This window comes from Pyrus communis, chromosome 10, assembly GCF_041283825.1.
Source record: "Pyrus communis isolate YQ-2024b chromosome 10, ASM4128382v1, whole genome shotgun sequence".
NCBI classification, from domain to species: Eukaryota; Viridiplantae; Streptophyta; class Magnoliopsida; order Rosales; family Rosaceae; genus Pyrus; species Pyrus communis.
Window position 1 is genome coordinate 4,812,192 of NC_142574.1, and position 27,406 is coordinate 4,839,597.

Here is a 27,406-nt window from a genome sequence, read left to right on the forward strand (position 1 = left end):
GTTTATTTTCTTCAAGTTTTTCACGTAGCACACTTGTGGCCAAAACAACCAATGATTTAGTGTCATTTAAACTACATATTAATGAAATTTGTTTTGTCAACCAAAAGATGATAAAAAGACATTTTTGTCTTCTATCACAACCAAAAAAAAAATAAAGATAATAACATAATTTCACAAAGCAAAATTTTGTTGTTTTTTGTTTAAACCTCACCTACAAATGATTTTATCATCTCTAATTAAAAATAAAAAAAATAAAAAATAAAACATAAAAAAAAAATAAACATCTCTCCCCTCTCTACTCCAACGTTCTCTCTCACCCTCTTCCTCTCTTCTTTAATTTTAAAAACAAAAGTAAAAAATTTCACACACTTTATGTGTGGCCATATACTAGTGTAAATGATAACAAAAGAAATATTGCTATTTAAGCAAATAAAATTAGGAATCTTTTAGTGTAAATACTGATTTTTAAAGAACTTTTAGCTAAAATATCATTTTTTTTTTTAGTTTAGGTGTAATGAAACGTTAACCAAAACAACTCTATAAATACTATAATAAAATATAATTACATGATTACCGCTCAATCTACCACATTTTAGACCAGTTGATCAAATTTTTCAACCATCGGCCAATTATAAATTTTTTAATTTTGTTGTGTATACATGTAGATACATGTAAAAATAATTAACTCACGCAAGAAAACATAATTGAAAATTGACAGTGCCCGGTGACAATTTGTGCAAAACATAATGAAGATTGATCAAATTTTTCCGCTACCATAAAAAGTCGTTTTGCTTATGATTAGATATAGTTAGTTTTCGGCTACCCGCCGATGAAAACATATTTGAGAATATTAATATATTATTTTACTGATCAAAATGATTCACGATTGATAATTAGAATTTACATTAATATATTTTTAATGTGAATCAAAGTGAAAATTATGACATACAACGATGATTTTGGCTCAAAAGTCATTCTTGAAAAGAAAAACTAATGAAAAGAATTTGAAAGTTTTGAGTTTTAAGGATAAATAAAAAATAAAAAATAAAATAAATAATATTATATTTAAATTTTTTTATATAAAAGTATATTTTTCGTTAAAATAAACGAAGTTTTCGTACAAACTCCCTTCTTGAAAACATTTATAATTGCCTGGTTTCGACCGAAAATGAAGGAAATACCTTTGCCTGGCCCCGCCATGGCAATCTCTCGCTGAAGTGAAGTCGACCCTCTCCTGAACGGCGTCGTCAATGCCTCATTCCCTTGTCGGAAAATGGAGAACCACCATCTTTGCCTCGGCTTCTCCGCTGTCACAAGCCCGGAGCTTCCGTTCAGACGCAGCGTTAGAAGCCCTGGCCAAAGCGTCTCAAGACAAAGTTCCCAACTTGCTTCTCTACAACTACCCTTCTTTCTCTGGAGCTTTCTCCGCTCTATTCGCTTATCTCTTTCACTCTCGCCTCAACCTCCCCTTTCTCTCTCTTCCTTTCTCTTCCGTCGAACCCTTCAGGTTCAATCTATCTCTCTCTCTCTCTCTCTTATATTTCTTAGCATCCAAACATTCCCTTAACTTTTTGTTCTTAATTTTTTAATTTTGGTTTTACAGAGTTGATGAGTTGCGGACTGAAGGGCTGGAAAGGTGCTATCTTGTTGATTTTCTTGGCCGGGAGGGATTTGCGGTCGAGCTTGCGCAGAGAGCTTCGTGCGAGTAGGTTTCCATTTGTGCATTCTCCAGTGATGAATTTGTTTTGAAATGCATGTACATTTGTGTGAATGATTGAGATGTAGTTGTTGCCAAGTTGTTTTGCTTATGATTGTCGACTGTTGCTCTCAAATTTCAATTAGGGTAATTGCTTTTGATCATCGAAAAAGGGTACTTCCACAGATACCCTCTAAGGAAGATTGTCCAACGAACCTCACATTTCATGTGAATCTTGAAAAGAGTAGCTCTAGCGCTGCGTATGACTACTTTTCAGCTCAACTGGCCGGTATTAAATATGCTAATGTAAGTTGGATTGTAAATCTTTTTCATTTGCAGTTTTGGTATCGAGAAATGGTCTATTGAGATTCTTCAATTTTATTTTGCTTTTCTTGAAATTAGGGAATGGATGCAAGTTTATTAGAACCCGACGACAGAGATCGTGTAGAAATGGTGCTGAAGTACATTGAGGATGGAGATCTCCGTCGGTGGAGCTTGCCCGACATTAAGGCATTTAACATTGGACTCGGCGAATGGCGCTCCAAGTTAAATTGTGTTACTAATCCGTACATGTATGAACAGGTTTGGAATCTAAATTTGAACAAGGCGCCTACCCATCCCAGGAATACTTTTCCCTTCATTTTCAGTTCACCATGCCTAGTTCTGAAGTCACTATTGACTTTCTTAACATCATCCTTGTTGCAGTTACTGGAAATAAATGCTGTGGATGTAATTGCCAAGGGGATGTCTTATATTTCCGCTCGCCAGAAAGCTGCAAACAAGTTACTGGATAAGGTTTTTAAAATAAGGCTGGGCAGAGGGTTTTATGGGGAGTGTCTGGTAAACTATTGATTTCTCCCTTTCAAACTGTTTGCCTATGTGCTACTTAGTCGCGATTAGTTTACATTGACGACAATGGTTTAGTAGGATTTGCATGATTGGCATGAAATTATGTAATGCCATATGATAGGATTAAAAGCAGTTATTCTATTGCTTCCTCAATGGTTTCTTCTCACCATTTCTATTTCCTAGTTTGATCCTTTGGAAGTATATAACCAGATGTTTATTCCTACATTTTTATTGTAGGGAGTTAGAGCTGACGGGAATTCTGAGTTAAGTGATGAAATTGCCAAGCAGCTTAGTGTACAAAGTGCCGCTGCTGGTCTTAGGTAATTTAACTGGTAAAATTTTGTACAGTTTCTATTTCTTAAAGGATCTGCTCTCTTAATATAAGATTATTTCTGCACTTTAACGCAGATGCCTATCTGTACAGTGACTACAGTCAACAGTTAAGTATGGAATTGGTTTATGGGTTTTTGTATGGACTTGGATTTATGATCTGCCCCCAAACTGTGCACATTACTAGATTCCTTTATTTTTTTAATTGCGTGACCCTCAATCATGCAAGGTTCCTGGGGATATACAACTGGCTTGATCTTTACATTCATGCCAAAACGATTCCATAAAGGTGCTTCTATTTTTTGTTCAGGCTTTCACAGAGTCAGAATGTGGTTCATTTAGTTTAGGATTCCCTAAATCTTGTAAAATTGATGAGCCAGCAAAATCTTGTTTTGGAGAAGTATGAATGTCGAGTAAGACATTTATAGGTGTTGTGGCTACAATTTTATTAGAAAAGAAATATCCACTTTGGATGCCAAGACTAAGCCTATTAGTAACAACGGAATAAGTTAAAAGGTCAATCTAAGAGTTAATGTCAAGCGCCAATAAGAGTGAATGCCTATTTGAGCCTAATTTTGAGACAATCTGTTTTTAAGTTTTATAAGGGTCTCTTATTGTTTAACAAGTCTCTTGATTTTTCTCTGTAATTTAAAGGATAGATTTTGAAAGCCCTGGCACCTTGATATGTCCTTTACTTTTCTCCTCTACCTTTTGTCTCCCGTTCTTCTATGTTTCACCAATTTCTATAAAAATGGCCATGTATAGCTAATAGCTATTCTATTTACTATATAGCAAACCAGTTTGTCCTGTTCTACATCATATAGGTATTAGAGCTCATGTCGGCTCTTTTTTGGATGGTGAGGAGAGGAAGGAATCGAAGAATTTTTTACGATCAAGAAGAACAGGTGGATTTTTGTAGGGTAGGATTCACACTTCTCTATGGACTTCTTTGCCTAAACAGTTTAAGATGCTCCCTTGATATTTTTTTTGTATTTGTCTTTTTTTCTGGTGTAAGAGTGTTTGTGAATGTATAACTCACAATGTACTTGTATTCTTAGGGTTTTCAGTGCCTAGGCTTTGTGTAGCATAGGATTTATGGTTTTGAGTCTGATTGCTTGCTGTTTGCATTTCTGCATTTATAGTTCATAAGTAATCAAACTTTGGTGGACGAATTTGCACCGTGTAGTGTTCGTTGGATTAAGTTTCAGAATATCTCAAAAGCATTTCCATTCATGATGCAGGCCTATAGGAGCAGTTATATTCATGCAACGGAGAAACCTGAAAATGTGTTTAAGGAGTACTGATACTGCTACTGATACCTCTGAAGTTGCAAAGGTGTGGCTTCGGTACTTATGTGAGCACATATCAGTATTTCTTTTCATTTTTTATTTTTTTGCATAACTATTGAGTTTTAGTGTTGTCATCATCATCACTATTAATTATTGTTGTTGTTGTTGTTGTTGTTATTTCTGATAATGCAACTTGATATGTGAAGGCATTTGGAGGAGGGGGCTCCCCAAGTTCTAGTTCTTTTATCATAAGAATGGATGAGTACAATCAGTGGGTTTCAGGATATTCAAGATGAACATGTCAAGATGTGAAACACTATCGTTAAGGTAATCCTCAAAATTCGTTGAATTACCGACCACCTCTTCTTGCTGACCTTTCTATTTAAGCTATAAATACAGAAATTTTAATCAGGTGTTCTACCTGTCTTAATTTCATCTTGGAAATTTAATATTTTCCTGCAACCACTTTTGAATTTACTCGCATCCGTGCAAACAAACATTACCATTATAAGGGTGACAGGGTTCAATTATATTTTTTTTAATGTATCTCGCTATATAGTAGTTAGTTTTCACCAGTTCAGTGAGCCAAATAATAGATTTCGGTAGACTGTTTGAAGTTCAATGTTCCAAGCCGTTGTCGATTATTTCCAATGGGGTGTGGTGAATGCCTTGTGCATTTGGATGTGGCCTATGTCAAAAATTGTGGAGGATGAGAAAGATTGGTTGCAAATTATTCAAACACTAAGTTTAGATTAAGATTGTTCTATATGGCTATGAGAGCTCTAAGTAATGGTGCTTCCCTTGTAACGAGATATGGGTCTACAAATCCTCCCAAGTAGCCATTTTCAGTTTGATTTCCAATCAACAGAAGAGTTGGATAAAGTTAACTTGTTTATGTCTATTGTTTTTGCTTTCATATAAGGGATAGCAAGCCAGTGATTCATCTTTATCGCCTTAGGAGACAAATCCATTGTACATTCAATTATATTCTAATAGCTTCTCGTTCTGTCTCTGCAATTTTAAAAATAAAATCATTTGTAACTGGTGACGAAAATGGGCTTTAGTTCACCGGACAACTGTCTACTGCTATGCCCTTGGCAGTTGGACAAGTAGCCAGGTCACAGTGTTCACCATTTGTACCCCACCAGGTCAAACTTTTATTCTCCATGCCTACTGAAAGGTACAATAGAACTGCCATGAATGCCACCCCAGCATCCATCGCTGCTGAAAGAATATAGTTGTACCTCTGCCACCAGTTCTTCCTGTAACGGAAGACAAAAAAATTGAAAATTGTTCCGACTATGATCCAGGAATTGTAGTTCAATGCTGTTGCTGGTGGCATCAAGCCTGTTGCTCCCAGAAGGACTGGAAGATTAATCAGCCTTATCCAATGTTGCTTTGGGTATGCCTTGTGCAGTACCCAAACAATGACAGGTCCTACTGCACCTCCAAGGAAGAACCAGTTCATGGCACCATAGTTTCCAAGAGATCCAAATATACGTTTAGGTCCTGCCAAACCCCATATCACGGATGCATCAAAGAAAACTCGGTCATTTGGGCATGTCCAAGGGCTATCCGAATGAGGATCATCCACGCACATATTCTTGATAGAGTTTAGCAACCAATGTGCTACTGCAAGGTTGACGGTTCCTGCTAGAATTGTTCCTATGAACTAGGCATACATGTAAGAATGCATCAGAATATATTCTGAAAAGCAAAGTAAAAATATAAACTGGAATATGTTACCGTAGATTATTTCAGATTTTAGTTCTTTACTTCAGCTCTCCTGGTATTTGTTAAGAGGTACTACTTTTAGAAAAAAAAATCTCAAGTTTTTCACAAGAATTTTAAGAATGTTTTCAACTATGCCATTAGATTTTTCATTTGTATGTTTCTGTTACATTAAATTTAATATACCTGAACTAAAAACATTGATCTTGGAGGGATCTTCATGTAATGCCCAAGCTTGAAATCTTTCAGGAAGGAGACTGCCTGAGCCATGCTCATATAGCCATAGGTTTTGAAGCATACATTGGCTATTGGTCTTCCCGGTAATATGATTCCCATGACGTACTCTGTTATTATGTTTAGCCCTGGTGTCTGTGCATGGAGATTGGAACATTGGTGAGTGCAGCAGAGTAAGGGGACTGAAATGATGTCCTCTGTGTTATATTTATATAAAAATAAAAGTATCAATTGTTGTCAATTATAATGCAGGAGTGTGATGGTGTGAACTTATGCGTCCAATTAATTTGAGCTGGATAAATTTATAACCAGCCGTTTAAAGTTGTATATCACTAAACTCAAGTGTTGTGTCATGCATTTGTTTACTGAGCATGTGACATGGAAGTCCGGTATAGGCCACCTTGCATGGAAAAACCCACATGACTACTCTAGATAAGCTGTTGTAATGATGACTTGATAGGTTTGACTTTCTATCAAGTTATCCTTTTGCTGCAAGTTAAATGAAAAAGTGAAGACGTCTGAGTCACCTGGTTTGTTGTTGCTGTTATGATGCTGATAGGAAGGGTGAATGTAAAGGCCATGGCACCAGCAAATAGGAGTCCCCACCATGGCATCTGAACCTCATCATTCAAGACGATGCAGAGTACAAGAGAAACTGCTACTGTAATGATGAGCAACGTGTAAAACCACCAGCTAGGTATGTCCTTGTATCTTCTCATCAATCTTGTATGGATATCTTCCTTTCCTTTGTAAGAAGCACGATAGCGATCAAGGATCTCTCTGCCATTTAGGTACATCAAAATGTAACTGACTTTAAATCTTTCAGAATGATAATCTTATAGGGGAGAATAGTGCTTTTGTTAGTTGATTTAAAAGGTCGTATATGTTATTTCTTTTCATATGTATGTGTGTGATAAAACATTTAGGAAAACTGGAGGAAAACAAGTGAAGTAACATGATCAAACAATGTGTTACGTTGTTACAAACACTTTTCAAACAGAAGAAACAACGCTCTTACTATCAATATGCAATAAACATTAAAAGAATTAAGTAAACTCTAATATTCTCTCTTCTTTTTTTTGTAAAGTTTATGTGAAAATTTTACATTTGAGAGCTTATATATAGAAGGTTTGACATGTGAAAGTTGTGAGAGCTATGTTACCTTCCATAGAATAAGGCTACATGTGTGAGGGTGGATGCAATGGTTGCAAAACCAAAGCCATAAGTGAGAGCGAAAAACATGCTTAAGTGAATCCGCCCTTGCTCCTCATACTTTGAAATATCTAACTGAAATTTGTCATTGACTATAGCTGTTATGTTGTAATCTTGACCTTCTGCCGTAAACAAGTGCGAGGAAAAAATGGGGAACTTTTGTGCACTGTATGAGTCCAGTCCCCAGTATGCCATAGGGATAACTAAATAGAGTATCAATGCATACCCCGCAAAAACATTAACGATGACAAAGAAAGGGCAGATGAGGGGGCTGAACAAGAAGGATGCCACTGCCGACCAGTCAAGTGTCAGGGCTCCTACTCCAAGGCCTCTCATGCCCGAGCCAATCTGCTGAGCTGTAACTGACTTTGAGAATAGCCAGCAAACCCATGAGATGTTAGTGAGTGTTGTGAAGAGATACCCTGGGAAAGCATACCATGTAAAACTGCAAACTAGAGTAATTAGGAAGAACTTTGCCCGCGACATACGTTGCTCATCTTTCTCGTGCAGTGCCCTGCACGTTAAATATAAAAACGTAGTTAGCCATCAGCCGAGAGGTTGACAGTAATAACTGATTATCTAACATAGGATGCTATGCACTGAAGATTTTGAAACTACATTGTCATGAATTTAGCATGTCGCAATGGGATGTTTAGATGGATGACGTTCAATAGAAAGATAGTGTAGGTTCTGTGGATTACTAAGTAGATAGCGAATGTACATGAAGTTAGCAGTAATGTCTGTTGAGATTGCAAGCATGTGAGAAATGTGGATGCTACGAGTATTTTTGTTAAGGTCTTGAGAAAATATACGAAAGCGGATATTTGATGTTAGAATTGAGAATGATACCCATACCCATATTTTTCATACTTATTCAGTGATGCTCGACTTGATAGAAGTTATTTGTAAATTCTTTGTTTGTCTTTGTAATGATCATGTAATGCATTTCCCTAAATCCCTTGGTATTTGAGAAATCACCCATCCAAACTTAGGGTTAGGGTCACATGATCCCTAAATTGGATTGGATAATTCTTAAGGTTCAAGGGTATGTATGTTCAAGTAAGAATGGAAAGTAGATGTGAGGGATTTATTAGTTTGTAGGAATTAGAGGCTAAGAGGTGTTGAGATCCTTTCATTTTGTACGAATTAGAAGTGGCGAGTGTTATTGATGAGTAATTCATCTTCCACCGTCAACTGGACACAATATTTTCATTTCTTCCTACGATATATTTTGAAATTAACGAGTTGTACATTTTAGACGCTAAACGAGCCATTAATACTTTAAATCAAAAGTACTATTTCATCTCCAGACTATAGTATTTAGGAAAATGGAAAAACTTGTCCTGTTTCAATTTCAAAATGGTTTAACAATTTAACACTTCAGTGACTTCAAACCTCCTGGGTTTATGTTTATAACATGGGAACACACGCTTTTATTCTGTTTGCATATCTTTGTTTAATCTTTTATGTTGTTTCTGTTTGATTTATTTAATCAGTATAACTCGAAATTAAAAATAAGAAGAAGAAGGTGGTTTTGTAAGAAAGAAAAGATATGTAAAAAAATCAACTTCTCCAAGGTTTTTTTTTTTTTTTTTTTTGAAAGGGATCCTCTTCAGATCCCCTCCTTCTAATCCACCAAATCAGGTGAACGGTGTCATTGAAATTTAATCCAACAACTACAAACAGGGGTTTACTTTAAAAGTTATAATAACTTCAATCATTGGATCAAATTTTAATAGCACGGATTACCTGATTTGATGAATTAGGAGGAAAGAATCCAGAGAGGATCTCTATACGGTTTTTTTTTTTTTTTTTTTTTTTTTTAATTATAAGTAAGTAAAAGGACATACCGGAAAAGTGAAACCTGTACAAGAGTATTGGGCCACCACATATGGGCAGGCTCCACAACATACTTCCTTAAAAGCCCAGCCCAGCCGTATCCCAATACCTGCAAGCCATTGTTGTCACACTTACCAATTAAAATAGGTTTTTTTTCTAGTAGACATCAAAAGTTGCACATAGTAACGAAAGTCATCGGATTATTTGATTTACCGTCAGTTTTCACTTTTCATAAAAATGTAAACTAGAAACCAAAATGTGAAGGCCAAATTTTAAAAATTCAAGAAAATAATTTTCAACCAAGATCTCAGGTTTCAGATTTCAAATATGTGAAAACAAAAGTTGAAAACAAAATGTTTATTGCAAATGACGCATATGTATTCTGGTGAAGGTTTGATCCCCACAAATTCTCCTCACCTCTAGCAACTAACAATTTAACTCACTAGCACTATCGCTAGTGAAAAAAAAAAAAGAAAAAAAAAAGAACTTTAACGAAAAGCTCCTGGTACTGTCCACCTTAACCAAAAATCACATTTTTACACTAAAAAGTCAATCATAGTACTATTCATTTTACCCTTTATTTTGTCCTTATACTTAAAATTCAAAGTTTTCAAATTATTTTCATTAATTTTTCTTAAAAACGAAAATGATAGTCAGTCAAACGGTCCAAAGATAAAAAAACCAATAAACAAGAAACAAGAAACAAAACCAAAATATCCGGCAAGCAAGCCAACTAGCAGTTAATACGACAGATTAGCACATTTAACTATCTCATTTTTTATTGGCCAACCACGTTCGAAACCCACTTTTTATGGGACTAAACTTAAATAACTTGTACTCCTAAAAAATCAAATTAAAAAAAAGCATCATACCTGGGTAGTGATGATGAGCAGCCAACTAGCCAGAAGAGAGATTTTCCGGTGATAAAACGCTTTGATTATGTTAACAATCCCAACAGCATAAGCTGAGCCAGCTCCAAAAGCACTTCCGGCATTAGCAAAAATAGTAATCAGGACGTGCTCTTTTATGTTAAAAGGACCCGGATTCAACGAAAACGTCCGGGACCCGAACCCGGGTACGTGGAACGTTTTCGTTGGGAGGACTTTGGCCATGAAATAACCAATAGGGAGTGTTGATACTTGGACAGTGATTTGGGTGATGATGAGGGGCTCAGTTCTGTAGGAGAAGAATTGGTTGAGAAATGAGAGGAGGGCACATGAGACAAGGCCCAAGAACCACATCCGGAATGTCCATACGGGCAGGGTCGGGTCGTCGGTGTTGGTCACCGTAAGACGGACTTGTTCTATCGGAGAAAAATCGTCGTCTTCGGTGTCCGGTTCGAGGGAGTGAGTTGGCTTGGGGGTGGTGGCAAAGGAGGGGTTGGGATAGGGCTGCTCTATTTCTAGAGTGCTCATTGAGGATGGGTTGAGAAGTTGAGAGAAGTAGAGAGGAAAATTAAGAGTGTGAAGTTAAGGTTGGTTTGTTGTTTGGTTTAGTATAATTTGTAGGTAGGGTTGCACGCATGTCAAAAAGTTGGAAAGTAGACACATGGGAGACACTAATTTGGGGACAACAGACCTGACCCAAAACCCATACGCCTGCAAAATCCAATTAAATGCACTTATATTATGGGTAATACTAGGAAGATCAAATTTTTAAACTAAATTTTATAAATACATGGTTGTTGATGATTGGATTATTACTTAAATGTTGATTAACGTGTTTATTTCATGTTGATAACACATCATGTGGTTACAAATTTGAACTCACTAACATTACTTCTTATATTATATATACAACAACTAAAAGTCTTCAAATTTACTTCAAATTTCGAAAGTGCTAGGTTTTGTTGGTAGACACCACACCAGATGAGCTCCAAGCTTTAATTAGATAGAGCCTAATTAACTAACCATATCTACCAAGCAATCGCGACAACCAAGAAGAAATCGAATCTTAATAAACTTAAATAACCAAAACAACCTATTGAAAGCATCATTAAAAACAAATAGTTCTAAATCACAACTTAAACTATATCAATGCATGCGTAAGATATGAGGTACTTATCTTAGCGGATGTCTCCGATTTTACTTGACACTCGATCAGAAGCACGTGAAACAAACTTAAGACTCCAACGATTATATTAAAAATATGTGCTAGTCTAAAATTACAAATTGATGTATTTTATTAGGAATTGTCAATTTCTTTTATATTTAAAACAAAATGAATTTGGCAGTCAGGGGGTTGGCAAACGGGTCATGGACCTGCAGGTCGGAACGGTTCCATGCAGTTCTAGGTGGATACGGGGTGGGTCCAAAAATTATAAATACAAAACGGGAAGGGCCGGGCCGAGTCCTAGTAAATAACGAGGTGGGCCAGTTCTAAAAATTGGAGAAAACGGATCACCGGGCCTGACTGTTCATTGCCTAATTAAATCTTTACCGTCTAGCTGTCTGTCACCCAGACGCAAATTCACTCAAACTCTCCCTTCACCCTCTCTCTCTCTATCCCGACTTTGAGTCTTCGACAACACCACTCCAAGTCTCTTCCCTCAATCTCTCCTCCTTGAATCTTCTTTCCTCTCTCGTGTCAAACCTCAATCTCGAGCCTAGGCTCCCATCTCAGTACATTGACTCTCCACACTTGTTCGTTCTCCCCCACCCCCACCCGTAGTGACTGAGTTGACCTTGACTGTGTCAACATCACAGCAGCCAGCCACCATCACCATCGTGGCATCTTCTCCTGACTCTCCATCATGGCATTCCTAGGTAATTTATGAATTAGGGTTTCTGATTTAGGAATTTAGGGTTTTTGCATAAGCTTTTTGATTGATTTAGTTTCTGATTTAGTTTTGATTTTGTGTAATTTGTAATGGCGAGGTGGAGGTCTTGGATCTGTGAGGAAGATGATGTTGTCTCAGGCTCCTACTTCTCTTCTTCTCGGCATCTAATTCAGTTTTATACTGAATTCGAATTTGGGGATTTGGGAACTAGGGATTCAATTACTTTGTTTTTCAGAAGATCAGAAGGGTTGCAGTTACAAATCAAATTAGCTGGGAGTTAAATAATTTACTTGCATTTATAGAGAGAGAAAGTAGAAGATGAATCCCATGTTTTGGAAATCTGTGGTTTGTTGATCGCTGAGATGTGGCAAGCAGACGATGGCGGTGCCTTTACACAGCGGACTTTGCAATGGAAAACTGGGGTCACAAACTGGTGGCAGCAGTAACGAAGCTACACTGGGGGCAATGTATGCTCACGACCCCAATAACCTAGTGCTCCTCCTTGTAATTTGTTGTCTTGACCACATAATTTGTTCAAAGAAGACCAAATTTGCTGCTGTAGGTGGAGCAGGGCTAGATATTTTGCATACCATCCATTTGGAATTTGGCTTCATCCATTGGACTGAAGATACGAAATTTACTTCCTGATCATGTGGGATGGTCTTTGTTTGACCAGTTTGTGCACTACATATGTTCATCTTTCGCTTGCTAATTAGAATATTATATAATTCACTTAGTTACGTCTCTCATTAATTGTTTCAGCAACTATCTTCTATTAAGTCTTGAATTTGATTACATTATCATACCAGTATCAATGATGGAGTATCATTTTTCTTTTCAATGGATTAAATTGATCTAATGATTGAGCATTTGTAACGTAAGACATACAATGTGAGCCTTATGACATTCTTCTAAGTCTCAGGGCAACCAATTACATATATTTTGTAATCTTTTTAATACAACGAAATATTTATACTAAAGGGTGGGGGAATGAATTGGTTGTCAACTCATCATTCACGAGATTCGAACATAAGAACTCTCATTTATAAGTAAAAAGGAAAGCACTAGACAGTAGTATTAAGTGACACATGTATCTATACTTATAAGTAGGTTAATTCATTAAGTTTTCTTCCTTGTGAAAAGTTTATTTATCATGACCCCATCATTACAAAATCCTCGCTCCGCCACTGGGTGGCAGTATGCCCAAAACCGAGGAAAAAAAAAAAAGAGTAGTTGGACCCGTGGACCCTTCCCGAACCCGCCCGTTTCAAACGGGCCGGGTTAGGTTCAGTTCCTAAACTCAAAATACCTCTACCCGGCCTGGCCTGTTACATTTTAAAATGGATAGGGCCAGGTTCCTCCAAATTTTGGCCCGGCCTGGCCCTTGCCCAACCCTAGGCAGTCTTAACCATTACTCCACAATTTCTGCAATTGTGCTCGACAAGCCTTTACAGATTATAGTATTTGTCGATATATGTTTCAGCAAATATTAGTAGTAATACACAGACGTCCACCAAATGCTTGATGAAATGATCCAATATATATATATATTTTTTTTTGTCGGAATCATAGCCCCGTATGAAAATTATGGCTCTGCCACTCTACTGGGGGACGTGGTCCACAGCCAAACGATAAAAAAGGCAACCCAAATAAAGAGAAAAATATTAACAAGATAAAAATGGTCGGTAATTTAGTGAATCCCTCCTTTCACTCTTTCACCTCACAAATCTAACAACAAATCCATCTTTCCTTGTTTATCTCTTGAATCAAACAAATGAATTGTAATCAATTATCTGAATAATTAAATATTACTTAAGCAACATAAATAGAATAGTAATAAGTGATTTGATCATTTTTTTTTTTTTTGAAAAATCAATATATTATAGCTGAAATGATAGATAAAATAAAGAAAGTTGAGTCAGCATAAGATCAATTGATAATATAAAGAATAGTAAGCAATTTATAAGAACATGCAAGATCTCTTTCAAGTAAAATTTATTCTCTAAACAATAAAACAAAAATACAATATTTGTACAAGTATTTCAAATTTGGCTTGTTTCTTCTTTTGTTTTGTTTAATACATGGGAGTTTTAACGAAAAGCTACGGTATTATTCACTTTAATAAAAAATCATATTTTTACACTAAAAAATTAATCAGGATACTATTCACTTTACCCTTTATTTTATCTTTACCGTTAAAACTCAAAATTTTTAAACTATTTTTCATTATTTCTTTTTAAGTTTTCAAGCCGCTTTTGAAGGTAGTTTTCAGTTGTTGGAGGCGGAACTTTCCCAGAAAACTATTCGTTATGTGCAGAACGTGTGTTGTGTAATCTTTCTTGTTTTCAACGCCGCTTTGTCTCCCAAACCATCCCACCATCTCTCGAGTTTGACCAAAACAAAAAGGGTACATAAACATGCAGCTGATACATCATAATCTTCGTTTGGAATTGTTCAATAGCGTGTGGCTGCTCTGAAACTTTCTGGGTTTTCTGTCTTCCGCCGCTTTTTGATGGATTCTGCTGCCTCTCATTTGGTGCAGTGCTGGATTTCTAGCTTCCCAATGAGGTAAAAAGATTATCCATTTCCCCAATTTTCGATCTGGGTTTTTTGTTTATATTGTTGGGGGATGATTTGAATATAGTTTTCATGTGTATTTTCAGGAACTGATGATTTGGGATGATTTGAAATACATGGGCTGTTCAAGTTGATAAGTAATATTGATTTCTGTTTCCATTGGATCCAAAGAGCCTTTCCTTTCCTGTATATATTTGACTTCCACCATCTTTGGCGTTTGTAATATATTTGGACCAAAACGTATTGATTTGACAACATACAGATTTGCAGTTGGGAGGCAGCCTGCAGTTTTTGGTTGGACCCGAAAAATGATTGGTTAGAGGTTTTATATGATTGGTGGGTAGGTGGATTCAGGATTTTGCTGCTTATATTTGACTTTGATATAATTGCAGACCTGTATTGGTAGTATTAGATTGATTATATTATAAAAGCTACACAATTATGGAGCTACCTGATGAGGAGGCCGTCGCCAACGGAGAGGCGGAGGAAATGAACAGAGAGCTCTCTGCGGAGGCTCCTCTCCGGGAGCCCCATTCCTACCAGAGTCATTTTGGGGGGATGGTGAGGAAGAAAGCTTATATCTTTGATGGTCTTGGAAATTTTTACAACAAGGAATGGGATCTTACAGAAGGTAGAGGCAACGAGTTCTGTTGGTACCATGTTGAACTTCCAAAAGGACATCAGAAGCTTTCTCAGTCTGCACAATACCTCATTGGTGTTCTTTGCCCGCCTTTGAAGCTTCAGGATATTCTCTCTCTTGTCAGCAATGGACCATTTTGTGGGTATGTTGATGGGGCTCTGGTCTTCAGAGTCAACTCTCCTGGCCCTCCCTCCAGTGATTTCACATTTAGAATTGCCGCAAGAATTACCAAGAATTCAGTTATCACTGTGTCTTTGGGCCGCGTTCCCAGATTGGGTTTCTCACCGGTGGGTCAATCTCTTCTCTCAGAGATTCCTAGTGTGGAGAGTCCCTCGTATCATAGAGGTGAGCAGAGGGAAAAGAGCGGGATTGTCATAGGGGAGCATGTTCTTGAGTTCTTATTGACAATGAATCACTCTGAGGAAGCTGATAATCCCGTGCCAAAATCTGTCTCAAATCTTGTAGTTCATATTGTTGACACGCATGTGGACCACCTCCAAGATGTTGTGACTAAACTTGAGATAGAGTTGGATTCTGTTGAGCTTCAGATGGATAAAGGTGAGTTTCACCTACTACGTTTAAGCTACCTTCCGTCTATTAATTGTTCATCCCAGCATATACTGTTTTTTTCTAACAAATTCCTAGTCAATTTCTTATATCTCATCCAGTGTGCAGAAAATGTTATAAAACTTACAAGTTTCATATTTCATTCCTCGCGTTTCTAATCAATAGTGCTGTTCTCTATCATAAGCAATTCTAAGTTCAGTTGATTTGGTATACCTTCAGTAGCGGGTGGGACGTACTTCGTTGTTCTTTTAGTTATCTGACATGAAATTCTTGAAGACATATATTCCTTAGACATCATTTTAAACTGCTGATGTTTTTAGTAATTGTATTATCTCCCATTTGTAATTAGGACTTCGACTTCAAGTGTAACAAAACCACTACGGAAAGATTAAAAGAGATAAATGCACATTAGGAATTGGTGAAATTCCATATACACCGACTAACAATCCTATCCTTTGTTTTGTGATGTATTTTATATTCTTTCTGTTTTCCTTGCTTAACCATTTCCTCAATCGAGAGATTTGGTAAATTAACATATCAAAAGAAAGTGTTGTATACTTTGATAATATGCATCTGGGACAATGTACATACGCATGTCCTTCAAATAATGTACATAGTAAGCTCAGTACTAAAATATTTAGAACATTCTTTGATCGAATAATATGCATTCGTGTTCTGATTTGTAACAGGTGGGCTTGCTTTAAAGAAACAAATGCTGGATGACAGGAGATTTCCTAAAATGCATCTAGATCTGCAGCGGCTCCTACAGGTAGTTTATCAGTCCATTGTTTTCTTTAGTTTGTGGAATGGAACAAAGAGGGACCAAGTAAAGCATTACTGCTTATTTTGAGAAGTTATTTCTCAACCTTTATGATAGCAAACAACCCAAACAAAGAAACTAGCGCACTGCAAAATTTCTTCTGTTTGGATTTTTATGCTCCTACTGTTTTGGGGCATCCCAACAATTATATACCTGCTAATCCAATGCTCACCCCACATCATATTTTGCCAGAATGGTATTTCCTACCGATCCATGCCATTCTTCGTAGTATACCTGACAAATTGGAAGGTGTAGCCGCAATAACACCTGTTTTATGTCTGTTGGCTTTACCTTTTTCTAAAAGTATGTATGTGTGTAGCTCAAGTTTTTTCCCCATTAACTGAGGAATATTTTGGTTGCTTTTGGCGGATTGCTTACTAGGGTGAGGTTAATTGTATATTGCTGTTCCGTTCTTTCAATTAAGCTAATTCCATGAGTTTAAAATATTTGATTGTTTTTCCACCAGCCATTTTGGAGGCTGGGCCTAATAGAACTTAAACATCTAGTTTGTAGACATGTGTATATGCTCATTGATTGTTCAGAAGAATGTGAATGGGGGGTAGAAATTGTTGCTCCGAACTGATTTAAATTCTCGTTTTAGGAATGACCATGTGGGATAAACCTTCTTGATTGTGCATTTAATATTAATGACCTCAGGTGATTGCTCATGGGGAGCAAGTTTTTCCTCGCGTCAGAGAAAGATGTTCCTCTAAGCAATGGTTTTTGAGTGAAGATATTACCTCTCTTGAAGAGTTGATCGGACGGTTGAGGAGGCTAAAGGAGAATGTAGGCTTTATAGCAAATCGTGTCACGGCAATACAGGCTGGTCTAGACAGTTGGCAAGCTGAGCAGATAAACAGGAAACTGTATTATCTCTCATTCCTATCTATAATATTCCTTCCTTTATCCATCGTGACTGGAGGTACAGTTGTTTGTTAGCATAAATTTTCATTTGCAGGTTTTTATGAGGCATTCTTATATGTTCCATTGTGAGCAAGAAGCTTTTGACAACAAACCCTTGTGTCTCTTGCAGTGTTTGGCATGAATGTGGGGGGAGTTCCGTGGACGGAACAAAAAAACCCAACGGTGAAAAATGGTTTCCGTAATGTCATGTTACTCTGTGTAGCTATGCTTCTTCTGGCACTTCTCTGCTTCAGCTTTCCTGTTTTTTATACCCGAATAGCTGCTTGGCACAGGAGAAGAGCCATGAAGAGGAGCTGGTCCCTCAACAGGAAATCATACCTAAAGAGAACCCATGGAATTGAAGCTCAAGAAAGAAGGGGCTACCTCCGCATTTGAGGAAAGCATCTAGATTTGCAGTATGTCCTTTTATTTCTTCATACTTGGTTTCGCATTCTTTCTTGTTTCGTTTTAACATTCATATCGTCATCATTGCCTTAATTCTGCTCTAGTAATCTTATGTTGCTTTCTAAGTTCATGGGCAATAATATCATTTTACTTTGCCCTAGATCGGAGATTTCGCTTGTGCACTTACTGTTATCTGGACAACCAAGAGGAAAAGTTAGAGATTTCTCGTTGGAGACGGCCTGTTCTTTGGATGGTTTTGTTTCTTTACTTGATTTACAGTTCCTCCATTTTTTCACCTTGGAGGTCAGCTTGTAAATGTACAGTCTCTTGTATCATATGTTTAATACTGCTGCAGATGGTGTTGTACAATTTCCACTCAAAAGATTAACAGCTTCATGATCATAAGCAAAACATTCATTTCAACTGTTGTGAGGATTTGGGACATGGGGAATAAGCTGTTACCAGTTTCATTTCGATTACAAATTGCTCTTTTTCGACGAAAAAATGAAAGAAAGAATTTAGCAGTTTCAAAATGATGAGAATGTCGATTACAGTTTCATTTCGAATGATGCTTGCTGAAATTTCAACAAATTTTCAATGTTTTACATTTTTTTTTCTTTGTGTTTGGACCGTATAATAACCTTTTGTCGAGTGTTAATAACAGTTTTCTCTAAGTTTTGCAAATGAAAATTTAATATGGACTTGTATTTTGTTAAAAAAAAAAAAAAAAAAAAACTATATATATAGTAATTGACCATTACCATTACCCACAATCCAATGCATACCTTGAAGAACAAGATTTCATGAAGGTTAGCTCTCTGCAATTTGACGCCACCATCTTACCGGATCATCTCCAGCTTCGAGCTTCTCAACGAATGGTACGGAGCGGAGCTTGGCATCCAAGAATTGTGCACACCATACACGATCCGAAAAAGCTCAAAGCAACGCTACTTCCGCATTCAAGATGCTGATGGCAATTTTGTTGCAGCAAGATCTCCAAGTTTTGAGAATGTCTTTTCCCCAGTTGAGACTTGAGTGGGGTATGAAAAATGAAGTTTGAAGAGCCACGAACCTCATTCTCGATTTTCTCTTACGAAGGCTTTGACTAATGGCTCTAGGTGTTCTTATGGATTATGTTTTGTCTCCCTAGATGTTTAGCTTGTATTGCCTCTTTCTCAATCAATGCATGAATCTACTATCGTTGCTTTGAAAAAAAATGATTCACTAGAGCTTTACGATTTAGAGTGCTACCATCATAAGAACGTGTCGTCTTGTGAAAGATAAGGGGGTTTTTTTTTTTTTTTTTGAACAAACGATATTATCTACATTAAAAGGGAATGTGAATTTAGCCTCACAATGGGTTACTTAATAAAAGAAAACTAACGAAAAGTCATCAAAAACTTTAGTTTTAATCAAAATGACAAAATAAAGGTGTAAGTGTATAATATCATGAGTGATTTTTCAAGGTAAAAATGTCATTTTCGTTAAAAGTGAACAGTACCAGTATTGTTTTATTAAGATTCCCTAATAATAATGTCATTCAAACTCGTTTTTTGCGAGAATCAAACGTAAGATTTTTTTATTTTTATTTTTATTTTTTAGCAAACGATATTATTTACACTAAAGGGGAGGGGATGGACTTATCCTCATAATGGCTAACAATAATGCGGTTCAAATTCGCATTTGACAAGAATCGAACCTAAGACCTCTCACTTACAAGTGAAGAGGAATACCGGTAGACCGTAGTACTAAGTGGCTCCACACAAACAAGCATAAATATCGTAATGGGACACAAATTGTCTTAATGAAAGGAATCAAGTTCTTGCCTCAACTGTATTTCAAAATTTCCATTTAACATTGGTTGATTATATCATGTGCATGTATTAAATTGTATATTTACCTGCATGATTTATGTGATTGATTTAATAATTGAACTCTAATTTTTCAAAGAAATTACACAAAATTTATTTAATTAGATTTGAATTTAGAAGCAATTAATGAAACACGCTGCTTTAACCAAGTTGAATGAACTAAATCTAAACACATCTCGTTGGACAGTTCGGGGTGCAGCTGAAGAAAGCTTCTTCATCCCGTTCCCACTAAAGTAGGCAGGCACATGATCAAAGGAAAGGTCAGATCAGACTTCCTCCTTTGGCCACGTAGAGGTCAGATCAGACTTCCTCCTTTGGCCACGTAGCAAACAGCTTACCCGACGTCGTCTCGCCAATACAAACCACAAATGACAAAAGCCCTGACGGCGCCGTTTCGTGTAAGCAGATAGATCCAGAACCTTCCATACACATCCTCCGCTCATTTTTCCGCCTCATAAAGCAACACCCTCTCCCAACAAAAACCCTAAACCCTAACTCAAAACCCTCTATCGTCTTTTCTCGACCTCCTCGTCTCTCTCTCTCACTTTGCACTAGTCAGCCATGGCCACCGCCGCCTTGCTCCGCTCGCTACGACGCCGTGATTTCGCATCGGCTCCTCTCTGCGCCTACCGATCCGTACGTCTCTTTACTTTTTCTGAGATTCGTTTTTAAGTTCCCAACCTGTCACTCTCGCCACGCGATCATTTCTCTGTTTCATCTGTTTTTTGGCTGAAAGTTATGAGATTTTCAGCTTGTTGTAGAATTTCTTGATTTTATGGAGTATTTGTTTGTTGTGATCCAATAGAATTGAACAAGTAAAAGATTTATAATTCAATATTTGAAATTTTTGGGGCTTCTGATGTGTTATTTTGTCGGTTCGATTGGGTAATGATAGATACCTTTTCCTGATCTGTTATTTACGCCGCTGGCGTATTGTTGTTTTTGTTGTCAATTCAGATTACAATCGTTTGATAGAGCTTTATTTTTTTATTTTTCTTTTATCTTGCATATATCACTGCAATTCCCTTGTTGCAGTTTGCTTTTTGTTCTGATTAATTGGAGCTAATTGATGAAATGGGTTGGAGTAGGAAGCTTGGGTATTAATATAGATGAATTGAGGATTGGTATAATAGCTCGATATGAATCGTGGTGATTATTTACGTGATTTATGTTTTTGCAGTTGAACAGCGCATCTAAGTCGTCGCATCTTGCTCAAAAATGGGCAAGCTTGGCAAGACCTTTCAGGTATTTTGGGCATTCCCTTGTACATTACGATACTATGTCATTCTTTTTGTATTTTGGATTTTGTTTCTAATTGTATCCTGTAATGTGAATAGTTCCAAACCTGCTGGAAATGATGTTATTGGCATTGACTTGGGTACAACCAACTCATGTGTGGCGGTGATGGAAGGAAAGGTAAGGGCCGTTTACAAGTTCTTGTTCATGTTCTGACTCAAATTATTGTTTAAGCTTTATGCGCATGTGGTTTATGTCTCATTAAGTGTTAAATTGTTATAGAACCCCAAAGTGATCGAGAATTCTGAAGGAGCTCGAACCACACCATCAGTAGTTGCTTTCAACCAGAAAGGAGAACTATTGGTTGGTACTCCAGCAAAGCGTCAAGCTGTTACCAACCCCACAAACACTGTTTTTGGAACCAAGCGTATGATTGGTAGACGCTTTGATGATCCCCAAACGCAAAAAGAAATGAAGATGGTTCCATACAAGATAGTAAAGGCTCCAAATGGAGATGCTTGGGTTGAAGTCAACGGACAGCAGTACTCCCCAAGCCAAATTGGAGCCTTTGTTCTAACAAAGATGAAAGAGACGGCGGAGGCTTACCTTGGAAAGAGTGTCTCAAAAGCTGTGATTACAGTTCCAGCTTATTTCAATGATGCACAGAGACAAGCAACCAAGGATGCTGGCAGAATTGCAGGTCTAGATGTTCAGAGAATCATCAATGAGCCAACAGCTGCTGCACTTTCCTATGGTATGAACAACAAGGAAGGGCTAATAGCAGTGTTTGATCTTGGTGGTGGAACGTTTGATGTATCCATTCTCGAGATATCCAATGGCGTTTTTGAGGTTTGCTACTTTCCTAGTAAGCTAAGTCTTTTAATTTTCCTTCATTTTGGACAATATTGTCAACAACTTTTTCTTATCTAGGTGAAAGCAACAAACGGCGACACATTCTTGGGAGGAGAGGACTTTGACAATGCTTTGTTGGACTTCTTGGTGAGTGAATTCAAGAGGACGGAGGGTATTGATTTGGCAAAGGATAGGCTCGCCTTGCAGAGGCTTAGGGAGGCAGCTGAGAAGGCTAAGATTGAACTTTCATCAACATCTCAAACCGAGATAAACCTTCCCTTCATCACAGCTGATTCTTCAGGTGCTAAACATCTGAACATCACATTAACTAGATCCAAATTTGAAAGTCTGGTGAATCACTTGATTGAGAGGACAAGGTCCCCGTGTAAGAACTGTTTGAAGGATGCTAATACATCCATTAAGGACGTGGATGAGGTTCTTCTTGTTGGAGGGATGACACGTGTTCCCAAAGTGCAAGAGGTCGTTACAGAAATATTTGGAAAGAGCCCAAGCAAAGGAGTGAATCCTGATGAGGCTGTTGCTATGGGAGCTGCCATCCAAGGTGGTATTCTTCGTGGGGATGTGAAGGAGTTGCTTCTTTTGGATGTTACTCCTCTGTCACTAGGTATTGAAACATTGGGTGGAATCTTCACCAGGCTGATTAGTCGCAACACTACAATTCCAACCAAGAAAAGTCAGGTCAGTCATTAAAGCCAAAAATATCTCAGATTACATTGACTAGGTGTGTTGTGTCAAAGGGCAATTTTTGAGGGAAGCATTTTGTTTGTTTTTATCTTCTAGCTAGAGTTAATTGCATCTTTTCTAATTGGAATTAATATGACTTGATCGTAACCTTGCCTCTGTTAGCCTTAGAGTTTGATCTGACTAAACATTTTGCCAAAGTATCAGACTCTTTCCTTTTGTTGTGGATCTTGTGTTCCTAATTTTGATTTTTATTATTGCAGGTGTTTTCGACTGCAGCTGACAACCAAACCCAAGTGGGTATCAAGGTGCTACAAGGAGAGCGTGAGATGGCTTCTGACAACAAGATGTTGGGAGAGTTTGAACTTGTAGGCATTCCTCCAGCACCAAGGGGCCTGCCTCAAATCGAAGTGACCTTTGATATTGATGCCAATGGTATTGTCACTGTTTCTGCCAAGGACAAGGCCACCAACAAAGAGCAGCAGATTACTATCCGCTCATCTGGAGGTCTTACTGACGAGGAGATAGAAAAGATGGTCAGGGAAGCAGAGCTGCATGCTCAGAGAGATCAGGAGAGGAAAGCATTGATTGACCTCAGAAATAGTGCGGATACAACGATCTACAGTATTGAGAAGAGCTTGAACGAGTATCGTGACAAGGTTCCAAGTGAAGTTGCCAAAGAAATTGAGGATGCGGTAGCAGATTTGAGGAAGGCAATGGGAGAGGACAATGCTGACGAAATCAAGGCCAAGCTTGATGCTGCAAACAAAGCTGTTTCTAAGATTGGGGAACACATGTCAAAGGGTTCTGGTGGCGACTCATCTTCCGGTGGATCACCGGGTGGAGGAGACCAAGCTCCCGAAGCAGATTACGAAGAAGTGAAGAAGTGAGGTGGCCGAAGCTGGTAACTCGGCTTTTTACTTGCAAGTAATTTCTGATTCACCCCTGGATTTTTCTGTGCTCGTAAAACCTCATTTATGTCGGCTTTTGTATCTAAGTGTTGGGAGTTTTAAAATGTATTAGGATAGCCATAATCTATTTTGCCTACTTCCTGTCTTTTCCAGCAAGTACATTATTAATTGAGAGGATTTTTCTTCTGCGGTGGTTAGTTATGCCTGGTTTTGACCAGGCTTATTACTGTTCATCATTTTTTCGGGTAAACTACTGTTCATCATTTTTTGAATAAAGAAATAGGTTCAGATTGCTCGCTCAATCTGTTTAAATGTGCATTGTGTTTTGCTTCAGTTCAGATGCCCTTGTGAAAAAAATCTTGAGGATCAAAATCGCTTTTGCTTGCTTCAAAGGAAATTGTCATAAAATAATAGAAGGATGGCGTTAGTGGGTTGAACAATTAGTTGTTAGGGGAGTTGGTTGGGATCATTCACGCAGTTTGTAATTGGTTGTCAGGGGAGGGAGTTGGGGATGCGATAACGCCAGTGGGTTGGACAATTAGTAGTTAGGAGAAGAGCGCTGGTGCATATCATGTTAAGGATTTTGGCTCGTCAAAGTTAGTATCTTATTTTGTATAGGATTGATTGTATTAGGGAAATTAAAGGTGCACTAATTCTTCTCCTAAATGGAACTAGGAAAGAACCAAAATTTCCTTACAATTAGATTGGGAATTCGTACTTTCCTGTTCCATTTAGAATAAAAAACTTGAATCAGAAAATAGGCATGTAAATCGCACCCTATACTTAATCAGAGAATAGGATAGTAGTTGGAAAGCCAGAAACAACACAAGTGAGAAAACCCAATGATAGCCGCCGGAAAGAGGGAGACAGTTGCCAGAAAGAGGGGGATTAGTTTTAGGATTTGCAAAAGTATTGTTACTCTATTATTAATTAAAGGACCTGTGGTTTCTCTTCCTAGGGAAATCACAACTGGACGGTGGCCAAAATTCTGCCGAACAAATATAAATCTTGTGTGTTTGTAATTTTCTCGATTTTGCTAAGTTTTAGTGTATTGTCGGATAGATCAAAGAGCAAAATCCAGAAAGTCAGAATTATGACAGATCAATCTCACACCAAAGTGTATCGGCTTATTGTTTTTTGCACTATGGTAAATGGTCATTTGCATAGGATGTGTTTTTTTGAATGTCAATAATAGCTCATATTTTAGAGGACATTGGTTTTCGTTCACACTGACAATCCTAACTCGATTTTTGAGATGTGTTAATGGTGTCACCCACCAGTGTTATACCGCCATGATTAATTTCTAGACGTTTAAGAAATAATAAAGGGCGCCTAAATTCGCTTGGACGCCCGCCTAACCTGCCTAGACTTGCTTGAGATAAAATATCTTCAGGGTAAGTTTAATCAGCAATTCATGAATAGACAAAATTGAAGCAAAATGATCAGCAGGATGTGCTAGCTACTGGACCATTTTTCATGTTAGTACAATTTGAAACATATGCAACAAAGAAATGGTGTACAATGACTACATTACCTTGAAGAAAACACTTGTTTTGACGTGTTTTTTATTTTTTCATAATGATAGATAAATCAAATAATTAAAAATAGATAAATCAAGTAATAGATAAAGTCAACGGTACGACAAACAGCACTACTTACATGCCAATTAGCTTCTGAGGTTGAGCAGTTTCAATTTCACTATAGGATTTGCAAATGAATGTTGGGTTGGGCCACCTCGAATGGTAGAACTCAAAGCAATCGTAACATTGATTCCCTTACCTACATAGCCATTCTTGGAGACCGGGTGTTGCATGGTTGTTTAGAGCCAATGACACTGTAGCTACTAAAGTGTCAGTCTAGTTGGTTCTTTGCGCCCAATTTTGGTGTAGCAGCTATATTTTGATTCATCCTCTTTTTTCAGGGGTTTCATAATTGAATATTGAACTCATTTCATATGATGGGAGTTGTTGAAGTGTTGGGCATTGCTCTGTTATGCGCTATTCATGGTGCTACTGTAGAAGATACTTTATTTGAAGATAATGATGGTGAAAATACATTCCATGCTTTAACCCAACTCAAGCTTACTTTTAGCTTGTAAAGCTGGCTTCTGTTATAGTTGGATCCTAGGCTGCAACTTTAGAGAAAGACTTTCTTCTGTAATAGGCGGAGGCCACCCTTTTTTTCCTTTTTCAGATCAAAATATGCTTGGGGTTCACTAGCATTACAATTTATACAATACAGACCACCAAAAGTTAGTCTAGAAGACAGTTCCAGCTCAATCCCCTCCATCTTATCTTCAAAAAAGGATTGGATTACATCTGTGGTCTGATGCCGATGTAATGGGGCTTCCAAGATAGCTCATATTCCATGATACATGCACATTCATGCTTGAGTTCCCAAATCCGTGATCCCTTCTTGAGTGGCTCTCTATTCTTGCAATTGTTAAGGTTAAGGCCCTTCCACTATTAAAACGAGTCATGTAGTTCTCTTTTACAAAAAAAGTCATTGTATACACACGGAACACTAACCTTATCTCAAAGAAAAAAGGGCTTTCCTTTTATCAATCCCTATTCTTGAGTGTTCATCTTCATTGGTGATTGTTTATGGTGGTGAACGTCGTGAATATGAACTATTGTCTGTTCTAGTATCTCTGACTTGTCGAGGTAGAGCATGCCCCTGATAATTGCATCGTTGTGCTTGAGCTATGAGGTTCTCAGCCACATAGATAGTTCAATGTGCTCATCAGCGTCTGACCATGCCTTTTCATATTTTTCTCTCTCTCGTCTGTTCCTATCCTAGTAGCTAGTTTTGAGTTCTCTTCCTCTTCTTCGTGGTGAAATCCAGTTGGGGCAACTGGGCCAGATGACATTGATAGCTGAGTTTCCATGGTAGGATACAAGACTTGAAATGTCGGTCTTGGGCAGACATTCTCCACTAGTACAAACAAGCATCCAATTAGTGATGACACTGGCGAGCAAAATGCAAAATTCAAATTTAAATACATACGAAAATTTTAAGAAAACTCAGATACGTGTAGGCCTGCAAAACATCTATCCTTTGGGGAAAACTTTTGAACATTTTCTTCAGGATATTGTTCTTCAGACAACTCTAAAGTACATGTAGGGTGATTTGAACTCTAACTCAAATTTGGGTCATAAAGAGAGTACTTCCGCCACAGCTAATATGGGTAAACCCATGTCTGATACACAAGATTGACTTGAGTTGAACTAATTATATGGGTCGTCTTGAATTAGTTTGGCTTAGGTTGAGTTGTTTCTATTTAGGCCGTCATTTTCAAGGTTCTAAAAGATGTTAGACACTAGTCGGCGGCAACAGGCGGATAGCGGTCTTGTATAAGTGTCTAGGCGAGGCCTCTACAGGTTTTTATTTTTTTTTTATTTTAATTAAATTTATTATATAACATATAAATAAATGTCTATCCATACTTAAAATAGACATAATTGTATTGAAATATATAAATTACAAAATAGAATGATACATAAATTAGAAAATATTAAAACATGAAAACATTACAAACAAGCATATAATGAGTGTTTATTCAAGTATTGAACAAATATCTTATAATTTATTGAAAACATAAAATATAAAATAAAAGTTATATATTTTCTGTATAAGTGAAAGACGCGACTTAGGTAGGTGCCTAGGCTGATCTAGACGCTCTTTCTTAATTTTCAAACATCTGGAAAAAAAAAAGTTGAGGTTCCACCATAAAACCAATTGACAATATGGGAAGTAGCCCAACTTATTTATAAGCTCATGCAAAGTCTCTCATTCTATCAATGTAAGATTCTTCTCAACAACATTTAAAAATTAATTGAAATGATGGCCAGCCTCTTAACGTTTAGGTGAGAATTTTTAGAATAGTGCTTATGTCAAAATATCTAAAATAAGCCAACATAACACGTCAGCCGTCAAGATCCATCGTGTGTCTCTTCTTACACA

At 37.4% G+C, this 27,406-nt stretch overlaps 4 protein-coding genes across 12 annotated transcripts; 3 read left to right on the top strand and 1 right to left on the bottom strand.

The window, feature by feature from the left end:
* Positions 1–1,153: 1,153 nt before the first annotated feature.
* LOC137729308 (heat shock protein) lies at positions 1,154–7,004 on the top strand. Of its 7 annotated transcripts, none has more exons than XR_015952601.1 (9): positions 1,154–1,507; positions 1,604–1,705; positions 1,843–2,002; positions 2,099–2,278; positions 2,402–2,536; positions 2,783–2,865; positions 4,117–4,229; positions 4,371–4,491; positions 6,145–7,004. XR_015952601.1 is itself a non-coding variant. In XM_088678476.1 (9 exons), exons 1-8 carry the CDS (start codon positions 1,251–1,253, stop codon positions 4,458–4,460), a joined length of 1,101 nt encoding a protein of 366 aa, XP_088534602.1. In that variant the 5' UTR covers positions 1,154–1,250; the 3' UTR covers positions 4,461–4,491; positions 6,145–7,004. The 7 variants fall into 7 exon arrangements, 3 of the variants coding, with proteins under 3 accessions (XP_088534602.1, XP_088534603.1, XP_068324316.2); XR_015952600.1 differs by having other exon boundaries at positions 6,689–7,004; XM_088678476.1 differs by having other exon boundaries at positions 4,117–4,210.
* Positions 5,041–10,657, bottom strand: OPT4 (oligopeptide transporter 4). The gene is made up of 6 exons (XM_068466975.2): positions 10,053–10,657; positions 9,192–9,289; positions 7,292–7,855; positions 6,657–6,909; positions 6,082–6,264; positions 5,041–5,836 (listed from the first exon to the last, which is right to left on the bottom strand). The coding sequence occupies exons 1-6, from the start codon at positions 10,593–10,595 to the stop codon at positions 5,225–5,227; spliced, it is 2,253 nt and encodes a 750-aa protein (XP_068323076.2). The 5' UTR covers positions 10,596–10,657; the 3' UTR covers positions 5,041–5,224.
* Positions 10,658–14,184: 3,527 nt separating this feature from the next.
* LOC137729126 (uncharacterized) lies at positions 14,185–18,294 on the top strand. 3 transcript variants are annotated; one of them, XR_011067969.2, is made up of 7 exons: positions 14,211–14,527; positions 14,623–15,734; positions 16,433–16,512; positions 17,221–17,485; positions 17,597–17,649; positions 17,747–17,882; positions 18,033–18,294. XR_011067969.2 is itself a non-coding variant. In XM_088678341.1 (6 exons), exons 2-5 carry the CDS (start codon positions 14,978–14,980, stop codon positions 17,860–17,862), a joined length of 1,368 nt encoding a protein of 455 aa, XP_088534467.1. In that variant the 5' UTR covers positions 14,185–14,527; positions 14,623–14,977; the 3' UTR covers positions 17,863–17,882; positions 18,033–18,294. The 3 variants fall into 3 exon arrangements, 1 of the variants encoding a protein (XP_088534467.1); XR_015952546.1 differs by having other exon boundaries at positions 14,262–14,527; positions 14,604–15,734; XM_088678341.1 differs by having other exon boundaries at positions 14,185–14,527; positions 17,597–17,882.
* A 1,600-nt stretch (positions 18,295–19,894) lies between these two features.
* LOC137728019 (heat shock 70 kDa protein, mitochondrial) lies at positions 19,895–23,755 on the top strand. Its single transcript, XM_068466896.2, has 6 exons — positions 19,895–20,378; positions 20,923–20,987; positions 21,080–21,158; positions 21,261–21,827; positions 21,909–22,529; positions 22,796–23,755. The coding sequence occupies exons 1-6, from the start codon at positions 20,304–20,306 to the stop codon at positions 23,420–23,422; spliced, it is 2,034 nt and encodes a 677-aa protein (XP_068322997.2). The 5' UTR covers positions 19,895–20,303; the 3' UTR covers positions 23,423–23,755.
* Positions 23,756–27,406: the final 3,651 nt, after the last annotated feature.